The following is a 24,077-nucleotide window of genomic DNA, read 5'->3' on the forward strand; positions in this document are numbered from 1 at the left end:
CTGTCTTTTAATGCCCTGTCTCATGATGTTGAAAAATTGTTCAACTTCTGTGAACTAAAAGGATTGCAAAAGAAAACTGTAAATGTCTGTAAGCCTTAATGGCAATAAAGTACTCACAATATCTTGATATTATAATGTATACAATGTGTCATATATATTATAAAGTTTGCACTATGAAAATTAAATGAGGGTTCTTGATTCATGGTGCTTCATAGGTAAATGCATTATTAGGGGTTTGATAATTTCTAGGCTGATGATAATGAGCTAGTTTAAGGATGGCTAAGCAGGTGTGCTGTCAATAGATATCAAAAGCAAGCACAAGACCCTTGGGACAGTGATTGATACCCTATGACTCGGGCAGGAAATAAAGAGCTGTTTCTTAGCAGCATTCCTAGGTGTTGGAGTCTGACTCCACTCCCCTCATCCATGGAGTTTTGCTGGCTGGTACCCACCATCTCCGTGTTTGGATTTAGTGGCCACAGATCCTTTGCACAGCTGCCAGAACCATAATGGAGAAACCAGACAAAGATTTACATGTTCAGCTTTGTGTTTCCTGATCTCTGGCAGCTTTGCTGGACATTCAAGAAAGCCTGATCCCTTTTTCCCCCCCTTTCTCTCTCTCCCTCAGGATTATACCCGAGTGGTGAGTCCAATCATTGATGTTATCAGCCTGGATAATTTTGCCTACCTGGCAGCATCAGCAGATTTGAGGGGAGGTGGGTATAATGAATGGCTTATGTAAGTTGGCCATAACTGAGGGATGGTGCGTGATAAATAAGTTGTGTTCTCTTCAGCTTTCCAAGAAAATAGAGTGATGATCTTTCTGATGGGTTATCTGTCCCTTTTTGTCTGCAACTTGCAAAGTCAGATCTTTTGAAGAGTTAGAACAAAACTCAGCTAGTATTTTCCTCTTGACCTTGAATCACTGTCATAACATTTAGCAGTTTCAGGACTCAGTTAATTGATTAAATATCTCAGCATGTTAATTGATTAAATATCTCAGTGTGCATGCAGCATCTCAGTATGCTGCATGCACACTGGAGTCTGATGGGCACTTCCAGTTGCTGCTTTGATCTGGCAGGCTCTCTCGTGGCATCTTCTGAAAAGCATTTACACCTCTCCCCTCACAGCTGAACCCCCTGCAGCTGTTCCTGTCTTCACCCTACCTCCTGGTGCCCTTCTACATCTTTTATGGCTGGGGCTCACTTCTGCACTGCTTGCCAGCCAAAGGCTACCTGTTCTTTGGCTACCCTTAACAATGGTATAGTGACTGTGCTGTGCTCTACTATCCACCATGGGCTATCTGTAAGTACGTGGTAGGCTTGAAGAGCATGGTGGGTACAGTGCTCTGCAGGCCTTTGTTCCCAGAATATATCACATCCTGCAAAGGCCTTTATTAAAGCCTCATAACTTTAGTGGCTGACAGGGTTTGCCTTTGGTAAAACAAACTGGCTAGAATAGAATTACATCTCAGCCTGACAACACTCTCCTGAAGGTGTGGAGTGAAATTGAGGAGACATCTGTAATGCTAAGGAATGATGGTGCCAAGACAGAAGCTGGAGAGGTCTGCGTTAGGATAGGCTATTGCCATTTTGGGAAGACTGTGAGGGAGGTCAGGGAAGGAACATAGGGACAGCCTGTGATATAACAGTGCAGACTCACTGAAAGCTACTAGTACTGTTTTTACAATAAGAAAACCAATTTGGCATGTGTTTTTCCTTTTCAGGGTTTGACTGGAGCCTTCACTTTAAGTGGGAACAGATTCCTATAGAGCAGAAGATGTCCAGAACAGACCCAACTCAGTCTATAAGGTACAGTCTGATGGACACTTCTCCAAATACCTTTACTAAGCCTTCATCAGTGGCAAGGAGAGTACAGGGAATGCCTTGCTGAGGACAAAATGCCACAGTGTTGATGATGTTGATGATGACAAACTCTTCATGTTATTTTCTGAATACATTGAGGTGTATACCCTAAGTGTGAGAGAACTGCTCTCTGAATATTGTAAGAATATTGATTATTTACTATCATGCACACCTGCCTCTACAAGCCACCTCTATGTTTGTTCTTGTGTTCTCCCTAACTCAACACCCTGAATGCCTCAGAAATCATTCTGGGTTTTTTAATTACCTCCATCTTTCAGATGAAAACTTAAAGAGTGAAGCAGATAAACAGTCCTTCCACATGTGTAAAGCAGATCAGAAAACTGGATCTTACCTAGTAATGTGGGCATAGAATTACTCCCACCTACTAAATCTGCATGTCCACAGACAAAAGAGGTTCTGTTAGCTGGAAGAGTTGTTGCCAGCCTCGCTGCAGGATACATGGCTCTGAGACATGTAGAATGTAACAAATCCTGATATGAGCAGTTATGGTGCTTGTCTTTATAGGCAGACAGCTCCCTGTTTGTAATATGAAGGTATCATTTAATTCCTCTGTGTAATTTGTGAGCCTTGTTTTGCACTCCAGAAGCAGCCAGCTTGCTAACAGCAGAGCAGTACATGCAGCAGCTTGTCACACCATGTCTAATTGGTGAACACAGTCATCAAACAGTGCCCATCATTCCTTCACACTGTGCATATTTGTATAAATGCAGAAGGCACAGCATTACTCTTGTAGTGCTTGCAAGACCATCTAACAAAGGTGGATGATTTAGTGAGAGGCATCTCAGAAACCTGCAGCAGGCTCACATTCCAGCTCTACTAGTTTTCTCTTTTAAATGAGGTATGACTTGTGATGCCTGGACAAATTTGTCTGCCCTTTAAAATTAGCTTTGTGGTGCTACATATATGTGTGATTATTTTTTCTGGATTTCTCTTTTCTGTTCCAGAACCCCTGTCATAGCAGGAGGCATCTTTGTGATTGACAAGTCCTGGTTTAACCACCTGGGAAAATATGATACTCAAATGGACATCTGGGGAGGAGAAAATTTCGGTGAGTTTAGGATGTTTCAAGGGAATAACACACTAACGCAGAACTGCTTCCCTGTCTTCATTGCTTACCAGAGCTTTTTTTGTGAGAGATCTGATCAGCCTGTCAGTGTAATGCTGGGGACATGGTCAGGTAATCCCCAAGGTGGTCAGAGCTGTGTCACTGTCAGCATAAAGTCTGTGTGGTCAGGGCTACACTCTCCTACAGGTATATGTGCTATTATACAGGAGCTTCCACGGTACAAGAAAGAAAGAGGAGCCTCCTGATATTTAAATTGTTGCCTGCTTTTGGAGAATATTCTTCCAGATCTTCACATGATATTCTGTGTAGTTCTGAAGTGGGTAGCCACTCCTGCAGCCTCTGCTTATACCTGTTCCTCTCTTGCAGATAAGTCTGAATTGCTCTCTTAGCTTGACAGATCAGAGAGATATTTTTCCTAATTAAACAAGCCTCTTTGTAAAAGGAATTTGGTTACAAATATACTCAGAATGCAAACATTTAGAAGCAGACTAGGGCATCAGAAACATCTGAGGACATCAGAGGCCCAGAGTAGTCTGTCCACCCATGTGCTGGATTAGGGCATGGTGCTTAAATCCATCTCCTTGCATTTAACAGTGGCACAGATATGCCAGGCATTTCTCTTTGCCCCCTGTGAAGGGATGCTGCAATGTCACCAGGTGTTAATGACAAAAGCAAGATGAGTGTTAAAGAGAGGTTCATGGAGACCTCAAGTGTTTGGGACATTAATTTTGAAATAGTGCAGATGGAGCTGAGAAGATAAAAGCTTTACTTTTTGTAACCAACTTAAGAAGACTTCTCTGTAGCTAACACTGCAAAAAAAAAAAACCTATCAGTTTCTATAGATTCCATAAATGTCACAGATATGTAAATAAAACCTTTCAAAGAAGGATTTGTATGGTGTTTCCTAACACCTGGAGAACTAATTAGAAAGAATGAAATAGTCGGGAAGAGGAAACCTTTGTTTCTCTGAACACAGTTGGGAGAGCAGCCTCGTTCTGAGATGCTTTCTAAAACAGTTAAATAATATTTTGGGCTGATCATAGACTCTCAAGGTACCACATTTTAAAAATAAAATCTAATAATGAGTGTTCTGTTTTCCCAGATCTTGATTCAGTTTTATGGTATTCATTATATTAAAAAGAGATATTAAATGGTGCTTGCTTTGGAAAAATAGGAAGAGGAAACCTTTGTTTCTCTGAACACAGCTGGGAGAGCAGCCTCATTCTGAGATGCTTTCTAAAACAGTTAAATAATATTTTGGGCTGATCATAGACTCTCAAGGTACCACATTTTAAAAATAAAATCTAATAATGAGTGTTCTGTTTTCCCAGATCTTGATTCAGTTTTATGGTATTCATTATATTCAAAAGAGATATTAAATGGTGCTTGCTTTGGAATCTCAGCAGTCCTAGCAGCATCAGCTAAGCACTGTGGCAGAAGTACAGGAAGCCTTTACCCAGGCATGAAGATTCCCTCCTTTATGTCCCTCAGGAGCAGAGTCAAACTCAGCTCCTTGCCATCACTAGCCCTGCTCCAGCTGCAAAGCCAGCCACTTGGCCATGCTGCCAGCCTCTGAGCTGTGACTGTGTGAAATCTGTAGACCCCAAAGATGGAGAAGGAATATGTCTCAAGGCTTTTCTCTGTCAGCTTCTGCCCACCTGGGAGTCCAGTGTTGTAGTTTGGTCCAGATGTCAGTAGCATGATGCTAAGTAGAGCTCTCTGCCATAAGTAGCAGTACATTATTTGCATGCTCACAGCCATTCTTCCACATAGAGCTGACCAAAAGCACAGAATTGCTCCACAGAATTTGCTTCATTCTCCTTGAAGTAGCTCTTGTAAAGCCTGGCAGTGGCTGGGCCAGGCTGTGTGTGGCTCAGCCACATGTACAGGGCTTGCAGTGTTGCCTTGTTAGGAGGTTTTTCTGTAAATTCAGTGTCTTCTGTCACTTGTCCCTCATCCTCCATGAAGTCTGTTGCTGCTGAAAGCAGAGGGATAGAAACCAAACTGGGTCTGACAACAAAATGTATTCATTTTCCTTGAAGAATTCAGAATGGTAAATTTAACCACTTAAAAAAACCGTTTACCATACTTACTTGTAAACTGGGTTTTCTGATCAAGGAAAAATATTGATAATGTTCTGAAACATTATTTATACTAAATACTACAATTTTGAGTAGGAATGTACTGCTTGAATTGGGTTCTCATTTGTAGGTGAGATGAGGGAGTGGTTCTGTCTAAGATGGTGTGAGGAATCCTCTCTTTGGAAATGAACATCACATTCAAATTACGCATGCCAGACTGAGTTTTGTTGTAGGCCAAAGTGAGTCAGAAACTCATTCCAGGAGAGCAGATGTCAGCTGGACACATCACCAGACAGAAACTTAAGTCTTAGGGTTTTTTTATTTGTTAATTTCTAAAACCCTTCCTCTCTTCAAATCTGGAACTCTTGTTAAAAAGAATCTGAAAATAATTAGCTCTGGATAAGAGTCAGGAGAGAAAAGCACTAGTAAGAAATACTACAGAATGCAGTCTAATCAAATGAGGTTCTTTACTGAGAAGCTGCATTAAATACACCATCTCCCCCAACCTTGCAACTCACTGTTTGAACTACCTGAACTACCTCTCAGTGTGCAGAGAGGAAAGCTGTGGAGAAGGATGAAGGTTGGGAAGATGTTAGTGTGTGTACATGGTTTCAAACATCCATTAGATCTGGATACATAATTTCTTTTTAATTTCTAAGCATCAGAGCTGCATAAATTGGGCATTACTGGAGGGAGATCCCAGCTGAGTAAAGTTTTTGAAGTAATCAGTCTATACAATCTGAAGCCCTTTTGGAAAAGGCTACCTAGCCACCCAGCTAATTTTCATTTTCCTTCTTCCTTCTCTTTTCATCACCACATGAATTGAAAGTGGAAAACCCCTCTGGTGTGGCAGTGATTAAACTTGAGGACAGACCCATAAGCTTGAGAAAGGTCACATACCTTCTGTGATGCAAATAAGTGCCTGCACATCAAAGCTCCATGCTCTTGTAATCCTTTAGCAAAATGTTGCATCTGGCTTCAGGATAGGGTGGATTTCTTCAAGTAGTAGGATTCTCTCTGTATTTTCATAGTCATACTATATGAGACTGGTATCTGCTCTGAGCAGTTCCCCCAGCAGCAGCAACTGCAACACAGGGAGTTGCTCTAGTTCATTAGTAATGGATGGATGAACTAGAAATGTTCATTACAAAATGAGAAGGAACTGTTGGAGGGTAGATAACATTAGAGGTATGAGGGAGAAGACTTAGCTCTGGACTCCCTATACCCCCATCTTGTTCTGTTCTTTCCCCTTGTCTTATAAACTCCCTTTCTTCCTCACATGATTTGCTTTACACAGTAAATTCTTCCTTTCTAGGATAACATAGAGGTAAGAGGGAGAGGACTTATCTCTGGACTCCCTGTATTCCTCCATCTTGTTCTGTTCTTTCCCCTTGTCTTATAAACTCCCTTTCTTCCTCACATGATTTGCTTTACACAGTAAATTCTTCCTTTCTAATTCCATCTGTGTGTGCGAGTGGTCTCAGTCTGTTGCCAGATGCCATCCCAAGGGTCTGACATCCTGAGCAGCCTTGAAGACCTGGTCTTTACACAGTAAATTTCTCCTTTCTAATTCCATCTGTGTGCAGGGATGAGAGTAACAGAAGTCCAAAACGGGCTGTGTGTGGGTCTCAGTCTGTTGCCAGATGCCATCCCGAGGGCCTGACATCCTGAGCAGCCTTGAAGACCTGGTCAAATGCAAAGGTGTCTCACTGAAATGAGACCAAAGAGGAGCAGGACTGGAGAAGGCTTGGAAGTCTCTGAGCTGCAATGGTTGCCTCCATTTTAACAAAGGGAGGACAGTTTTTCTGCTCTCACCGTGGCATTGCTTTCCCTGATTTTGCTGTTGCAGGCAATAGACCTAGAGCAAAGAGGCAAGAAAATTGCCCTTCTTGGAACTGTTGCAGCTGAATGACTCTTGGGGTCTCTTCCAGAGCTCTCTTTCCGCGTGTGGATGTGTGGTGGCAGCTTGGAGATTGTTCCGTGCAGTCGAGTGGGACACGTGTTCAGGAAGCGCCATCCCTATGACTTCCCTGAGGGCAACGCGCTGACCTACATCAAGTAGGTGTTGGGTAGTTCCTGGTAGCAGCCAGGCCACCTTTGTGTTGGGCATGTCTAAATGAGTCTGAATTCTTTGTTGTGCTTTTCCCTGGTAATGGAGAACAGCTTGTGGCTGAGCATGTGTTCTCAAGGGAAGGATGAGTGGTTGTTTTCTGTGGACAAAACCTGCTCCCTTCTCTGCTGTTTGTATTAGTGTCTCTTATTCCTTCTCAGTCTCTGGTGAGGGGGGTAGGGAGCAGTATGCCAGAGAAGACACCCTGGCCATTCACAGATGCTGCCCTGTGACATATGTGGGAGTATGAGCAGCCCTTGGACATCTCTGTTGTCTCTCAGCTGTACATGCTCTAAGATATACCCTGGGGACAACTTCTACTGCAGGACAGATGGGAAGAGAAAAGAGATGAGATGAAGTACTTGACAATGGAAGTGGTCAAGCACTGCTTCAGGGCCCCAGAGAGATGGTGAAATCTCCATCATTTGAGATTTCAAAACTCAACCAGTCAAGACCCTGAACAACATGAAGCTAGTCTGATTACAGCAGGAGATTAGATGTTAGACACAGCTGTTTTCCAAACTGTATTATCCCATAATGTTAATCAAATCTGGAAAAAGGGGTACTGGAAATGAGCGTGATGGTGACAATCAGGCCCGGTGTCTCTGCAGAGAAAGTATGTGTGAAAAAGTCATGGTAAACTATGGCTAAGAAATTTTTAATTTCTGAAGTGTTCTTGCAAGACTTTGTAGATTTAATCAATCTCTACCCATCCATACTGCCTGCTGGGTTTCGTGTTTGGGGCTGTCCCCCACTACCTCCTAGCAGACAGGCCTTGGGTCTGCCTGCGCAGTGCCTGCTGGCAGGGAGGGCAGGGAGGAGGGCAGGTTCTGCAGCATGTGCTCCCCGTGCAGGAACACCAAGCGCACAGCAGAGGTGTGGATGGATGAGTACAAGCAGCACTACTACGAGGCCCGGCCCTCGGCTATCGGCAAGTCCTTCGGAAGGTAAGCTGCCCCAGACCTTGCTAGGAGGGCTCTGCTAAACCCCTTGGTAGCAAGAAGTAGTTTTTAGTCTTCTCTGGGGCTAAGTGTGAGAAATAGAAGTGCTCTGAATGCCTGCCTTGCCAAGGAGGTTGTAGCTTGATTGTCTGGCTAATGAGGTTTGCTTCTAATTCACTTAATTTTTTCCCCGGTAACACTGCATAAATGATTTGTTAGCAGAAGACCAGAGGGATCTGTAATGAAATTAAAAGACCAGACATTTGAAGTGGCTAGACAGGAATATTTTCTATCAGAGCATGCAGCTGTTGTGGAAATATGAGCTGTATCTTGAGCTTGAGATGAAGTTCCTGTGCAGATGCAGAATCGCAGGGCAAGCATGACTGGCTAGCACATGTTACACTTGGGCACTCCCCACTTTCCTGATGGAGGGAGGGTAGTTTGCCTGGTTTGTAGGGCAGGGGAGAACATGGCTGATGGTAAGATTTAGAAACGCAGTCTGCAGAATTGTGCGTCTTACAGCACCTTTGCTAAAGCTGTTTTCAGGCCGCATGGATTCATTGTTATCACTTAACAGTTCCCTGTGACGCAGAAATCAGTGACGGACACCAAACCTGGAATGAGAGGAGAGCTTGCTGTCTGTGCTCTCAAACTCCTATGACTCCCAAATCAATGGAAACATCCCAGGAGTGCTGCATTTCTATGGGTTTTTTCTGCCTGTGAACAAAAGGCTATTGTTGTATCAGTGTGAGGACTTGGCAAATGTGGTTGTATCTAAAATGTGTAGCTGTTTGCACAGGATAATGATGCATCTCCTACTTATTTATGACAACCAGGTCACTTTTCTTGCTGTACACTTTGTTTTATTATCATGATACATTACATATCTTCATGAAAATAGCTTTGCCTACCTAATTTATCAGTCCTTGAGCTGACTGCAGCAACTGGGACCACATAACAAGTAACCCTGCTGCTTGTGAAGGAAACAGACTATTGCGTATTGTGTGTGGATATATTGCTCATGTGTTTTAGTGGCAAAATCTGCAGTTCTTGTTTGCTCAGACTTCCTAGTGACTTTACTGGCAGCATTGGCTGAATAAAAGCTGGAGCAGAGCATAAGACTTTGACTTCAGACAATTTCCAGTAGTAACAGCTCAGTGAACCTGCATTAAATCTAGATTTTAGGGTGCAAATGCCTTTGACATCATCACTGATAATATGCCCTAAAATGGACCCTCCTTCCCCTCAATTTTGGTGTGGCTATAAAATCTAAGAACGTTCCCCTGAGATGTGTGGCCTCATGTATATGTACAGTGGCTTCTGTGGGCTGAGGATGGAGAGGTGCCCAGGTACCACTGAAATGCCTTCCCAACACACAAATATAATTTTATAGCTTAAAGACAAGAGTTTCTGGTTTCACTGCTCAGTGGGACTGCTGGAGGGAAATCCTCTTCTTCAGCCAGCTAAAGCCAAACAAATCAGCAGTGGAGAACTGCCACAGCAGACAGCTACTGAGATGTTGAGTTAAGCTTCCCTTTTACTCCCACCTTTTCCCAAAGTGCTTAAGAACAAATAATTAAGTTCTTCAGGTCTCAGTTCCCAACCTGAGCCTGGATCTGATGCCATGAGCTGGACACATGCTTTAGCACACACAGATTATCATCTGTATGTACCTGAGCACAAACTCTTCCTAGGCCTTTTCAGCAGCTGATTGTTGTGCAGCTTTCATGGTATGCTTCTACAGGGGCACCCAGAGGCAGAAACACTTTCCTGATCTTACAGTAGTTTTGCTGCACTGTATTATTTAACAAGGGAGGACGTGGGCCCTGCCATTGCTCTAAGCCAAAGGAAGTGCAAGAACAGCTCTCTGAAGGTGTTCATTTTCCATTTCTGCTTCCTGCCACTTGCCTCTCTCCTTGTCTTCACCTCAGGTCCCTGCTAGTGCTCTGACCCCAGCAACAGTTACGTGGGAGAATGAGTAATGGCAAAAAGAAATGTAATTTCCCTCAAACCTCCTGGCCAGTCTTCATTGTTCCCCTCCCTCATGTTCACTGCCTTATTCTCAGCAATCTGCCTGTGTTTCCAGTGTTGCAGACCGAGTGGAGTTGCGACACAAGCTGAACTGTAAATCCTTCCAGTGGTATCTGGAGAATGTCTACCCCGAGCTCAAGTGAGTCAGTTGTTCACTTGTAGAAATTTCAGAGGGACTGGGAGGTGGGTCACAATGGGAACATGAGCCTTGACAGCAGTGGGCAAAAGAGATTTATGCTTGGAAAAGGTTTTGTCTGTTCTTCTTTTTGGTGAGGAACCTCCTGTGTTTTCCTGGCTTGTATTATCATAGCTCTGCAAAAGGTCTGCCTTCTGTTCTGCCCCACACAGCTGTCCCTTGGAGATGTGCAACACTGGTGTTTTCAGAGATGTGGGGTGCAGACAAATGCCAGTGTGCTACACCCCTCCCAGTTTTGACTTGGCCTTTGCCCACTGGATGCTCTGTCTGGAGGGAGTTGAGCCAAGTAGAACTGGACAGGCTCAGTGCAGAGGTTTGGGTGGTTCAGAGAAGGCTCTGAGGAATGCCAGAACCAGCTGTCCCTGTGCTTCCCCTGCCCTGGGTCAGGCCACAGTGGTGTTGAGTCCTTGCTCAGCTGGGAGGCAGCCTGGGTAGAGCTGTGTTGTTGGCCTGTGCAAACCAGCACACATCTGTACAGCTCAGAAAAGGCAACACATCTTTACACCTGTCTGTGGCTGTGAGTGGAGGCTGGAACATCCAGCTGTAGTGTGGCCTTGACAGAGCTTTCCTGCATTCCTATCAATGAGGCAAAAATATGTGTTAGCTGGGGAGAAGACTGAAAAAGGGGGAGGAAGAAGCAAAGCATATCAGTGTGGATATGGCTTTTTGCTGGAAACAGCCTCTTTCAGAATTTCAGTCATCACATTAAACTGCTTAGGGTCCCCTAAAGATCCTGGTATTCCTTCTGACACAAAAGTACTAGTCTTCTGACCAAGTTCTTACTTGATTTTTGCCTCTTCCAGATATTTCCAGTGGATAGCATGATATTGTTCATTTTCTGTCAAATATAGGGAACTGTGTTTAGTCAGGGGCCAACTAAGCCCTTATAAATGTAGAAGTACTTTGGTCATTTCTGTATATGAAGTACCATGCAACTGTCATTTTACTTCAAGGATTCCTGAAAAAGAGTTGATTCCAGGAATAATTAGACAAGGAGGAAGCTGTCTGGAATCTCAGGCACAGGATACCACAGGGAATGTGTTGGCTGGCATGGGAAACTGTAAAGGGACAGTGAACAATCCACCTGTCACTCAGGTAAGGCAGGCTTCAGTTTGGTGCTTTGCTCCTACCCTTTTAATTACCTGAATGAAGAGGCATCTCTGGCCTTGGTGGGTTGATGTGGAGGTGAAGGAAGGAAGAATTTGACCCTGTAATGGTTTTAGTAGTAAACAGAAAAAGAAGCCCATCTGTCAGAACTCTGTTGGCTCAACAGACTCAGCAGTCAGGCACAGAATGTGAAGGTTTTCATCTCTCAGGGACAACAGGTGCTTAGATGCTCAAGGAGTGACAGACTCACTGAAAATCATTTTGGGGCTGTGCATGGCTAGTACTCTGGCATGTGGGTATGAGATTTTTTTGGTATTAGAAACATTCCTTGCTCTGCCAGCTCAGCTGTAGCTGCAGATGACTTGAGTTGTGCTGTATTGCAGATGTGCTCCAGTATAAAGCACAAATAGAGTTTAAATAGCTGACCCCAGTAGCAGTAATGTGGTGCAGTTCTCCTAACTGCAGTGGAGCTGTGATGGTACATACAAGCTGAAGATCTGCACTCAGACTCTGTTGGGAAAGCAGCAGGGAAGCAGCTTGAGAAAGCTGGGTATTTTATGCCTGAAAATGCATATGTTGGAAACTAGTTTGCAGCCAGCATTCAGTGTGCCATTTAACCTGACTCGCTGCTCTGTGTCATTACCATTTGAAATCTCTGAAACTTACTGCATTTTGTGTTTCTTCCTTGGGGAAAGTATAGTAGTAACATATGATTGGATCAGGAATCCATCTAGTCAGAGGAAGGAAAAAACTAATCAACTTGTCCCTTATGCACGCTGGTGATATATGGATATGTTTGCATGTGTGTTGCTTTGCTTGGCAATCTATAGGTCCCAGATACCTGTTAGAGAATGTGTGTGCTGTGTAAAATACACAGAAGCAGTTGCACATCAGGTGTGTCAGGGCTCAGGATCCTCCTTGCTTTGTATCTGAATCTGTAAAGCTGCAGAGCTGAGAATTGCATGGGCCCATGGGTTAATCAGACACCTTAGATAGTGAGGGGAGTCAGCTGCAGGCTTTGAAATGGTGATGATGCACCAAGCCTGAGCATAAACTTCTGATCAGGTGACATCTTCCCAGAGAGCCTTTTGTAGGAAGACAAGAAAAGATGGAGGTTTTTAAAATATCTGATAGAAAAAGCTCTCTCTCCCTCATCTGATTGCTGTTGGAATCCTAATGGAACCTTTCTTTTTCTTATTCCAAAGGAGTGGATATTCAGTGACCCTTTAATTAGACAGCAGGACAAGTGTCTTTCCATTGCCTCCTTCTCTACTGGTTCTCAAATCACACTGGAAGCTTGCAATCAAAAAGATGGCAGACAGGTAGGTAACTGTGCACCTTTTCCTAATGCCTTCCTTGCCACATGCCAGTGTACCTGCATCAGTGCAGCCAGCAGGGGCAAACCCAGCACTATCAAAGCACATGGAAGTCCTTCCCCTCTTCTGCATCTCCCTCTCTGGTGTGTTTTGTAAGCTTGGATGCGTGATAGAGTGTGTGACCAAGCAGGAGGTGCAGTATGTGGGTGTGTGCTCTGCCTGGGCCCTTGGCAGCATGGCTGGCTCCAGCTCAGCAGCACCCCAACTTTGCTTCTTGGATGAGTTTATGTGCAGCCAGATTGGTGCATGGATGAAGCATAGCACCAAAGAGAGGTAGGTGAGGCAACTGCTTTGAGATACCTAAGGGAAGGATGGTGTGTGCTATAATTTGTTTATTTAATTTGAAGTGAGATACCTGTGTTCTTTGTGCTGTCTTTGGACACGTGAGCAGACCTTTAAAACTGAGTGCATGCATCCATTTAAGTGATACTGGCTGACATAGAGCACTGTATGTTCCACCTGAACTGCTCCCTAGAGATAAAACACACAGCAGCAATGTAACCAACAAAATGCCGCTATAATTTATTTAATTTGAAGTGAGATACCTGTGTTCTTTGTGCTGTCTTTGGACACGTGAGCAGACCTTTAAAACTGAGACATGCATCTCATTTAAGTGATACCAACTGACATAGAGCACTGTATGTTCCACCTGAACTGCTCCCTAGAGATAAAACACACAGCAGCAATGTAACCAACAAAATGCAGCTCTTTGACTTATGCTGTTTCCAAGATGTGCATCCCTGATCTGTCAGGATAAACCAATCCTTTGCCTTGCAACACTAAGTAAGGGATGGCCTCTGCAATGGCTGGGGTGCCCTCAAGAGAGATGTGATGTGCCTTTTTATCAGAACTGGGCAAAGCACAAAAGGCAACAACAGAACACAGGCAGACAGCAGATTGGACTTGTTTCATTCCTAGTTCTCATGCTTCCCTCTACACCAAGAGAGATCACATTTTCTGTCATCTAAGGCTGTGCTGACTCTGCTTTCTGACATGTCTGTTGTTTTGGTAGCCCAAAAGTAGAAGATAGCTCAGCTTTGACCAATTCTCAGCAGCATTCTCTTTTTTCAGTACTTTCTAATACTATATGAATTCTTGAAATTAGTTTTTCCTGAAAGAAAGCACTGAAATCCAGTCCTGCCCATTTATGGAAAACCTGTGTAGACTTTCCTCTGCAGGGCTGGTTAATGCAGAAATGTCTTGAAGAGTTGTCACCATGAATACACTGGGAAAACTCTGAGTTTGGATTAATCTGCAAGGGTATCCCAGGTGGGCTGTGCTTGCCTGCTCCTTTTTCTTCTTGGCAATCACTCATCCCATTGCTGTGTAATTAGGTCACTTAGTTTCTCCTTATGTGCAGTATTTTCCTCCCTGGAAGCAGAGAGGACTTCAGCAGCTGCCAAAATCAGCTGTCTTTCCCTGCTTCCTCTGTCACGGAAGGACAAGGGTCCCTCAAGGAGGGTGGAGTCCAGGCTGCATCAGAAGCCAGAAGAGAGATTAATCCACAGTAACACAAGCAGGCATATTCTGCTGCTGGAATAGGATTTATTGAGTCTTCATGTGTTGATTGTATACAGCCTCATTAAAAAGACATACACACACTTAAGAGTGTGAGCTCTTGTTTTCCATTACCTTATGTGAGCAAACTGCACTTACACCAAGGAGTTGACCTGGCAGATGATTTAACCAACTGACTCTAAGCAAGGATTTGCTTAAGCATTTCAAATAATTAGAGACTGATTTGAATTGCAGATGCCATTCTAAACTGCCTTGCAGCTGAATGGATAAGGTGGGGTAAATACATTTGAATTTTTAATGTAATTTGGGTTTAAATGCTCTTAAACGTTGGGGTCGTTTTTGTAGTCCCAAACTCCCATTTCAGATTTCTGGTTATAAAGCCAATTCTACTTGCAATGCTCAAGTTTGTTGTGTTCCTAGGGAATGTTGTTATGGTTCTTTCCTTCCACAAACACAACAGTAATTGTTGTTAACACTGACATTAGTTTTTAATTAGCTAGAAGTCAGTCATCTTGTAAACTATTCCATTCTCTCTCCTCCTAATATTTGAGAGGTTGATTTCCAAGAAAGAGCAAAGCTGGAAGGAACAAATTCCCTCAGCTGCCCTACAGCTTGCCTTGTCTCCCCATGGATACTCACAGCCCCACGTGCAAGTGCTGGGGGAGAGCAGTGCTTCCAAACTGTGCATGAGTGTACCCACTTCTCTGTTCAAGTGGGCTCCTCAGAAAGTCAGAGGAGCTGAATGGAGGTTGGAGAGAGGGCAGCTGAGCTGCTTTGCAGAGCTGGAAATGACAAGCAGGAGCCCTGAGTATGTGATGTGGTCTGAGTGGAGGAGGGTGAGCGTGGGCAGCTTGCATCACACACATCACATGTACAGTGTCCTAAGTAATGGAAGTCCAGCTTTGAACATCTTTCCTGTCACTGTCATCAGAGATCTGTGGTGAATGCTGTTTGGATTTGTCTGGTTGTAGATTTCACGTCTCTGTCTGACTCATGAAAAAGCAGCATTTCTGACAAAAGATGATATATGTGGTACCTTTGGTTTTTAATGTCTCGGGAGTAGGTTGGTTACATCATTATGACAGCACCACACGACTCCTAAAGCTGGTTTCTGCTTTCAAGCATGCTGAAGCTGTGCCCATGCTACACAGCTGTTCTGCATTAAGCATGTCCCAAGGACAGATAATTTTTTGTTTATTTTCAGTGCTAAAATCGGTCCATCTGACAAATAGGTAATAGTCTAGCAAAGGCTTTAGAGTGTTGTGATTTGTGGTTAGAGTATTACCTCAAAATAAGTCTCGAATTTTGCAAGCAGGAGGATATGAGACAATAGTCACACTTCAGATGATTTTTGATGCTGTCAGACTCCCTTGGGTTGAAAGAAACCAGAAATGAAATCTATTTGGCAACATGATCCTGTTGATCATTCAACAGCAACAGCTGGCACTGCTAGCAGAAGACCAGCCAAAAGCTATTCTGCATAATCAGAACTAGATTTCAAAGCAGATGGATGTTATCCATAATGTTATTTGGAGAATAGCATTTTTAGTTGAATGCACAATAAATTATTGCCTTCAGCTTTGTTTTTTGGCTCTGACTGACAGTAGGAGTGGTGTTTTAATTTGTGTTATAGTGAGGACAAATAGAAGGCAAAGTGAGAGTCAGACCCTAAAACAAGAGAATGAAAATGAGAAACATTGGCACAATATTTCCCAACAGAACAAGAAATGCTGAGAAATCCTATTAAACAGCTATATTTCATTAAAATGTTCTGAAGGCAAGTGACCTCAGCCTGAAAATTAAGACACTGAATGTTCTTGTGAGACAAACACTATTTGAAATCCTGTGTCCCTTTGTATGCCATTGGGAAATAATTCCCACTTTACTTCTCAGTGAGTATTACCTCAAGATGAATGCAACTTTATATGGAGTATCTGAAAAGGAAAGCAGAGAAAGCCTGTCTATTTTGAAAGCACCTGGCTCAGCACGTTCATGAAAATAAGTAGGTAAAACAATACTGGCAATGTGCCATACCTTAAAAGTAGTTTTCAGGAGACAAAAGTTTCTCTTAGTTGTGATTTAGTTTTACAAATGTAAGTGCTCAAGGGAAGACAGTACTTGCTGGATGCTATGTGAGCTTTTCCATCTTCTGTCTCTGCTCATATATTTAAAATTTAGTGTTCAGGACCAGCTTCAGGCTGCCCATGGCTGTCTCTGCCAGATACACTCAATTACAACTTAGAACATCCTTGGCTACTCCAGTTATCATCTCTCCATACATTTCTGTTTGAAGCATCTCAGTTCTCATGAACAAAATTTGCCTTTCTCAGCTGTGCCTCCTGAGCTTGGCCAATTCCATTGTTTCACAGTTAGGATTTTTGAGAGAAACCCTGCACTGCCTGGATTACTGGGGGTTAAAAGAAAACTTTTGTTTGCCCTAAAAAATTAGACTAGTGTAAACCATTTCAGCTCTTGTATATATTGGATAGAAGGAGACTGGCTATTTCTGACTTTTCTCTTTGTTATTACATGTGGAATGCTTCTATCCAGCCACCTAAAACTCATTTGAAATGATAGATGAAAAAGAGGGAGAGAGAGATTCCCAAAAAAAAACAAGTGGGGGAAATTTTGGGTTGACACTGGGGAAGAGGATCAAGACACAATATTTCAAATTAAAAATGGATTCTTTTTTTTTCTTTCTCCATCTTCACTCCAAACCTACTCTGACTAGTAAACTGTACTATCTCCATCTGTACAAGAAAGGGAGACCAAAGAGGATTTTCAAGCCAAAATTTCTCAGATTGCGCAATCTTCCAAAAGCTTTCCTTCCATGTACAGTCCAATTATAATGTCTGGGTGTAAGAGAAGAGAGGACTCTTCTCCTCTCTTATGCATACTCATAATGTGTATGCAGGAGATGTCTATCCTGTTTATTTTTTTGCTAAAGATGGTTATTACTGCTATCATTCAAAACTTACTAGTCCAGGCTTCCCTTGCAGTCTGTGGAGAAAGCTGGGCCCTCCCAGAAGGGGTTTGTACCTTGGACCCCTCCATAACTACATCACCAGGCAACTAGTTTAGACTAAATTGCTCCTTTCTGAGGTGGCTGACAGTGGGAGATTAGTGTCCTCTCTCCTGTTCCCATCCCTTCCTGCTGCCCACCCCCCTGAGAGCTCTGAGATATGATGTGTCCCTGCAGGGCAGGATGCTGGGCTGTCTTTGGTAGTCCTGTGGTCTGCAGTCAGGCCTTGTGAAAGGTTCAGGTGGAGTCAGGGGAGTTGCTTTGGTATCTCATGAAGGGCAGAAAAGCAGAGTGTCTGATCAGAATAGGTAAAATTTGTCGTTCTGAAAATAGCCCATGCATTTGAGATGAGGAGCCCTACTTTGGCTTTTATTGTTAGTGTGCTTTATAACAGCTACATACCTGGCACCTCCCTGCAGCCCAGATGAGCCTCACCTTCAGCTCACCTTCTCTCCTCCTTCCCTTCCCCATCTTGTCCCACTTTGCTTTGAACAAAAGGATCTGGGGTGACTTGACATGCTGGGCTTTCCAGTGGTGTGACTCCCTGAGAAGCTGACTGACTTTGTTAGCAGCAGTAGATATGCTCTGGGGAGTGTTTGCTGTGTCCTGCTGAGCCTGTTGCTGCAGGCTCTCCCTGCAGATGTCACAGTGGGTCCCTGCTCAGCATGGCTTGGTGCCACAGTAGCAGGTCTCTCATCTGAAGGAATAACATGAGCAAGCCTCCAGTGGTGCTAGTGTTCTCCTGAACAGTGAGGGGGGAGAAGAAAACCAGTGTCTCTTGGTAATTGGCCTTGTCCTCCATCTCAAATCTCAGCATATTCTTTTCCAGCAGGGTCTCTGGTGAGCTGTGGGGTGTGTGGGAGGGGCAGCTGGCAGGCTTCCTCTCACTCTCACACAGAACACAGAGAGTGGGAACTCACAAATACAGAGAGGCAGTGGGAGAGTGGAGGGCAAGGAAGTAGGTGTGCTTTGGAGAAGGTCAAAAGGTCTTCCCTGGGGTGTCTGTGACACTGGGAGATGCTGGTGGGGAGGCTGCTGTGCGGCAATGGCACCAGCCAGGCACAGAGCACAGCTTGCCAGGGGAACAGACCCCCTCCTTTGCACTCCATCATTACAGCTGCTGCTTTATGACATTAACTCTTCCTCAGCTCTTTGTAGGGAGGCTTCTGCCAGATGGGAGCCAGATGGCTCTGGGAGCTGTGTAGGCAGTGGGTGGCAGCAGCTGGTGAGGGCATTGTAGTGCAAAGACTGCATGGTATCTTCCTGTCCACCATCACTGCATTCCTCTGCCCCCTTCTCCGTTAAAACCAGCTTCTTCCTGCTGCACAAACAGCTCTCCTTCAGTGTTGTCCTGTCAGACAGGGCTAGCAATACTGCAAATTGATGCTGCCTCTGGTATTTAGACTTGATGAAATACGCGATACAGGAGCAACAGATTACTCTGGGCTGTGCAACTGCCCTGCCCTCCAAGACACATAACAGCTGCCAGCAATAAGTGGACATAACTGAATACCTTAAACCACACAGCATGTGGCAGTCCTTTTGCTATGCTACCCAATAATTGAAATGTTTGTAGGTTTTGGCATTGTCCAGATATTGCAGGAAACTCTAAAATTCCCTTTGCATATCTTTTCTGCAATACTTTTGAGGTCCATCAGTATGGTCAAACTGGTTTTTTTTTCTTCATCAGTCTCATGACTTAGCCAAAACATCTTCATAATATTCCTAAGCTCTTTACTAACTGAGCACCCAGACCACAATTCTAGCTGGGTCATCTGTGTGACTGAAAAGAATAAAGGGAAAATCCCTGGAGCCTGGACCCCTCAATCTTTTCAACCTCTTGAGCTCAGCTGTGCCCCTCTGAAGATGAATGACACTGCTTCATCTGGGAGATCCCAAATCCACAGATTCATTTCTAGTTTTCATTATTAGCCACAGTGTTCCCTGGTTTGGGTTTTTTTTTTTCCCAACAGGGATGGAAGGTACAGCCCTTTCCCAATAGAATTTTAAATTCAAGGTTAGGACGTACTTTTGTTTCCTGGTAAGTATCACTACTGAAGTGGACCTTCAGGAAAGGGTTCTATATGAGACTTTTTGAATTTGATGAAAGAAGAGATGAGGGAACAATGGATAAGAGAGAGATCCAGTCAAACATTAGGAAGTGTGATTTTTGCTTTATGTGGACATGTTGCTTTCAGTGTTGGGAGACATGTCAGTGCTTTGCTTTCCATGGATTGGAAAGCAACCATAGGAAGGTTTCAAATTTTGGCAGGTATCTGCGTGCCCAGGACAGAGAATGGCCTGGAAACTGTGACTATAATATGCTTTGAAAATGCCATTACCTGCTGATTTTTGTGTTGATAGCATTGCACAATCATAGAATACACTGGGTTGGAAGAGACCCATCTGGATCACTGAGTCCAGTTCCTGGCCCTTCACATGACACCCCAAGAGTCACATCCTGTGCCTGGAAGCATTGTCCATGTGCCTCTTGAATTCAGCCCAGGCTTGGTGCTGTGACCACTACTGTTGTTTGCTTTCTAGATGATTCTGAGTATCCAGCCCTGTAACTCAGCTAAACCCTAACCCTACCTAACTGCAGGTATCATTTGTACAGGAATGCAGTGATTCAGAGATGCTGCCCCATGCTCAGGTTTTCATTGTCCCCAGCTGTTGGAATTTACTTGAGATTACCCTCAACTTGAAGTCACAGTTCTGTAGGGAAATGGAAGTAACATCCTGTTTTTTCTGTGTCTTCTCACAGAAGTGGAAGATGAAAGGCAGCTTCATTCAACACTTTGTCAGCGGTCTCTGCCTGGAAAACCAGACTGGAAGAGTGGTGACCAACCCCTGTCAAGCAGGTGTACCTGGCCAACAGTGGGAGCTGCTACAAGCAACATGATGGTAGCACAGAGATCTCCTTGTTTCTTTGTGCATGGGACTTTGGGAGCAGAGGGGGATCAGGAAGGGAGGAATGGTTCTGTATATCTGACCCTAAATGTTTTCATTGTGCTCATCAGTAAGCCACTGCTTCAGCTGAGCACTTGATGTTTTGAGCTTTTCAGAGAAGAAGCTGGGGATGAGAGGAATCAGGACAGTTGTCAAAATCTTCCCATCTGTTGTCTTAAGTTCTCCTTTGTAGCTGATACCTGTGTACAGCTGTACCTAGAGATGGAGGAGGACCCAGCCCAATACTTGTAGCTCTCCCCATCCTTTCCTCTCTCTGCATCCAGAGTCCACGACCTTCAGTCCAGCAGCTGAGGTTGTGCTTGTACTGGTAGCTCTTTGGCCTCCCTGACTTTTTGCTCTAACATCATGCATCATTTATGCATGTGTCTCTCAGTGAGGACTGGCCAGAAGCATCATCATGATCAGTGGAGAGGCTGGGAAGGAGCTAGCAGATCCCGGGGGCAGATTTGTCACCTCTTTTTGGTGGGCTCCTTCCTTCCTCTGCCCACAGAAGCTGCCCTACAGCCAAATGTGCTGAGGTTGGGCAGTGCTGACAAGAGAGATTGAAAAGGGACAGTCTGTTTTACCAGCCTAACCAGGGATTGTTTCAGGGACTATTCCCTGTTGTAGTCTTCCTTCCAGCTTTTTCATGTGTGGAAGGCCAGCCCTGCCTTCAAGAGTGGCCCAATCCTGCAGGTTCAGAGTACCATGTTCTGATGGAGCCAGTCAGAGACAGGTGCCAGCACTTGGGGATGTCAGGGAAGCTGGGGCTGTTCTCTGGCTGCTCTTCCTGGTGCTTCCAGCCACTGCCCACTGCAGCCCACACCAGAGGTGGGGACAGAGCTGCGTGGGCAGCACACACAGACAGAGGTGCTGCACATGGCTCAGGCTGTGCAGGAGCCCACCCAGATCCCCACTGTGACAGACAGAAGGGGACAGCCCCTAGGTGGTAGCAGACTTCTTGCTGCTGGCTGGGCAGGGCTGCAGTTCTCATGCTTGTCTCTCCAGCTCTGCATAGCCCCTGTGAACAGAGCCTGGCATGACAAACCACCCACTCCCTTGTCTAGTTGCTTTTCCTTCTCTCTATGAGAAAGATGAGGCAAAAGGGTTGAGGCTGCTCTACTTTTGACACCTCTCTCACTTCCCAGTGAGCACCTTGGGGAGAGGTGAGCTGGTGAAGCTGAAACTGCCCCCTGCACAAATGCTGCCTGTGTGGGCTGCCCTGAAAGAGGCTCCTTTGTGTTCTGGAAATACTAAAGACACTGGTGGTCTCTAGCTAGCATCCCAATCCTGCTCCCAGTTACCAGTCAGCTCTAGCCACATGTGGGTTTTCAAACCTGCCAAGGGATGCTTATGTATTCAAATAAAGTCCCCACAACTTTACCTTCTCCTAACTAGATTTGTTAAATTTTCCTTTCGAGATAGATTTTGTAAACCAACCCTCCTTTCCAAGAACCTGACAGGGGAACCAGATGGTGGGACCATCTTCATTGGGCAATTGTTTGCCTGGTTCCTTTCTGATCTGTGTAGAAGAAACAGGTTGTTCATTTGGATTCTGAATAGCTGTTTGCTTTTGATCATGTTTGTATCTCTTTTAAATTCTTTCTCTTAGCTTGGTGTTAGCCCAAACAGTTGACAAAAGAACAGATAATGTTCTTCATACATTGCATGTGCTTAGTGTGAAAACTGGACAATGTTTATTGTTCTTGCTTTAAAAAATGAAATCCATCATGTGGCAGGAGCTCTTATCCTGTCTCCCCCTTCACTTTGATATCAGATCCCCATCTCAACCCTGATTAGCCAGAAGAATGACCTGCCTGCACTGTGAAAACTCACTTTTGATCCTTACAGAACGGTGCAGCTGCTCTTCTCTGTGGAAATGAGGGCACTGACTCTGCAGTGATTTCTCTTTCCCTGTATAGAAATGCTTTGGGCCAGAACCACTGAGGTCAGGAGAGGGCAGAGAAGGAAGGAAAATAGCCTAGGAATGGAATGAGAGCAGGTCAGACAGACCCATTGAGGGCAGAGATGCCATCCTATTAGCTACTGCATTTTTAAACAAGAATATACAAGAGATGGTCCTTTCATGGTCCTTTCAGAATAGCATCATTATACAGTAGGAGACAGGAACAGTCAAGTTCTTACCTAACTGGCTTGAAAAATATTGATGCAAAGACAGATGAAGGGCCACTGAGCAGGTACTGTTTGTAAGCTCTGTATACAAGAAAGTGTGAAAAGATTACATGTTTTCATCAAAACACAGCCTAAGTGGACCCTCTGCCCTCCCCCCATTTCTCTCTCCAGCAGCTTGTGTTGCAGCTAACAGCATGTTCACTCCTCTACCAGGTACTGCCTCCTTCCTCCCTGCTCCCACCGTGTGTGTGCAGCTTTCTTGCAGTTCCTCCTCCATAACCACTCTGGGACCAGGACCCAGCTCCTCTACAAACAATGCTCCTGACTGCTGCAGACCACAGAAGCTCTGCTCATTTACAGTCTCCAAGCTCTGGGCCAGCCCTAGTTCAAAGGGCTCTTGTCAGCACGATGACTGCTGCCCTTGGCTGTGTGTTTGGCCCCATGCTGGAGGCTGCTGGCTGCTCCTGGGGCACACATACCTGGACTGGCTGTGTTGATTCGTGCCTCTCTTCCTACTGCTCTCCTGGCAGAGTGTGAACTGGCATCCTTTTGGGCTGTAGCTGGGGCTGCTGAAGATGGGACACTGCTTCAGGTGCCGTGGGCTGGGGGAGGAAAGGGCAAAGGTGGACATGTGCTAGATGTCAGTAACTCAAATTGCTTGTGGAGTTTGGAGCTTCATTTTTTTAATTCTACCTGGTTTTGGACATGTTCACCTGAGGTCACCTCCCAACTGCTCACTCTTCTGTCAGCTAAAGCATTGCTTTAGCTCAACTCAGACCTCCCCACACATCATCTTTTGGAAGCTGTTGGTTTCCACTGTATTTTAGCAGTTGCTGAAAAGGAGGTACATTACAAAAGGCTGCTGTCAAGTGTGGGCAAACTGAACTTCTTCTTGGAATAAACAAAGTCTTGTTCAATCTCAGTATTAGCATACTCTACATTTCCCTTGCACTGAAGGGAAGGAAGAACAAGGTTATCTCTACTTTTTTCCCCATGGTCCACCCACTGCCATGTTTTGTAACAGGTGTCAGGATTTCTCCAAGCAAACTGACTGTAACAGTCAGACCAAGCAGCTGCTCACCCTTGTTTTCCTGTTTACTTTAAACAGCCCCCTAGACTGTCAAGACAGAATTTGCATTGGTAATACCCTAAAAGAAAGCTGTTACTGTATCAGAGCATCCAATGTAATTTCCTGTGCTGTGGACCAATGGGAGTTTATTTAAGAGGAGCTGAATCTACTGTTGTACAGAAATCAGATTCAAAAGGTTTATTTTTCCCACTCACTTGTAAGTTGCACTTTGCCAGATGTAATTTATGTGGAACCCAGATTTGTTTTCCTTTTTCTTCAAAAAAAGCATGTGCCAGAATCTGTTTAATGCCTGGAATAAAATCCATTTTGAAATAAGTGTTTCAGCCTGTTCTTATTCCTCTTTTCTTCCTCTACTGGAGAAGAGCATCCTTTCTTGCCTGGTCCCCTGCTCTGTCTCTCACTGGGGCTGTTCCCAGATGCACATACTCCAGTTCTCTGCATGGGTTTATGGGCTGCCTCGGGGGGATGCTGCTGGAGCAGGCAGAGATCCTTCTAGGGTACAGGGGTGTGCCAGTTGAAAGGGACTGGAATAGTCCTTCCAGCTGGGTAGGGAGACAGGTATCCTTCCTGG

The 24,077-nt window shown here is 44.5% G+C and overlaps 1 protein-coding gene across 4 annotated transcripts in view; it reads left to right on the forward strand.

Moving 5' to 3' along the window:
- Window positions 1-23,821, forward strand: part of GALNT16 (polypeptide N-acetylgalactosaminyltransferase 16) — a 74,624-nt gene extending 50,803 nt beyond the window's left edge. For all 4 annotated transcript variants that reach the window (XM_039704803.1, XM_039704806.1, XM_039704804.1 and 1 more), the window contains exons 7-16: window positions 629-716; window positions 1,727-1,811; window positions 2,831-2,934; window positions 6,965-7,091; window positions 7,998-8,090; window positions 10,171-10,254; window positions 11,265-11,406; window positions 12,624-12,740; window positions 20,099-20,238; window positions 22,630-23,821. In XM_039704803.1, coding sequence (XP_039560737.1) covers window positions 629-716; window positions 1,727-1,811; window positions 2,831-2,934; window positions 6,965-7,091; window positions 7,998-8,090; window positions 10,171-10,254; window positions 11,265-11,406; window positions 12,624-12,740; window positions 20,099-20,236 — 978 coding nt within the window. In that variant the 3' untranslated portion in view covers window positions 20,237-20,238; window positions 22,630-23,821. The remainder of the gene's footprint in view (window positions 1-628; window positions 717-1,726; window positions 1,812-2,830; window positions 2,935-6,964; window positions 7,092-7,997; window positions 8,091-10,170; window positions 10,255-11,264; window positions 11,407-12,623; window positions 12,741-20,098; window positions 20,239-22,629) is intronic.
- The last annotated feature ends 256 nt before the right edge of the window (window positions 23,822-24,077 follow it).

The sequence above is a fragment of the Passer montanus genome, unplaced genomic scaffold (assembly GCF_014805655.1).
Source record: "Passer montanus isolate IOZ18808 unplaced genomic scaffold, ASM1480565v1 scaffold18, whole genome shotgun sequence".
NCBI lineage: Eukaryota > Metazoa > Chordata > Aves > Passeriformes > Passeridae > Passer > Passer montanus.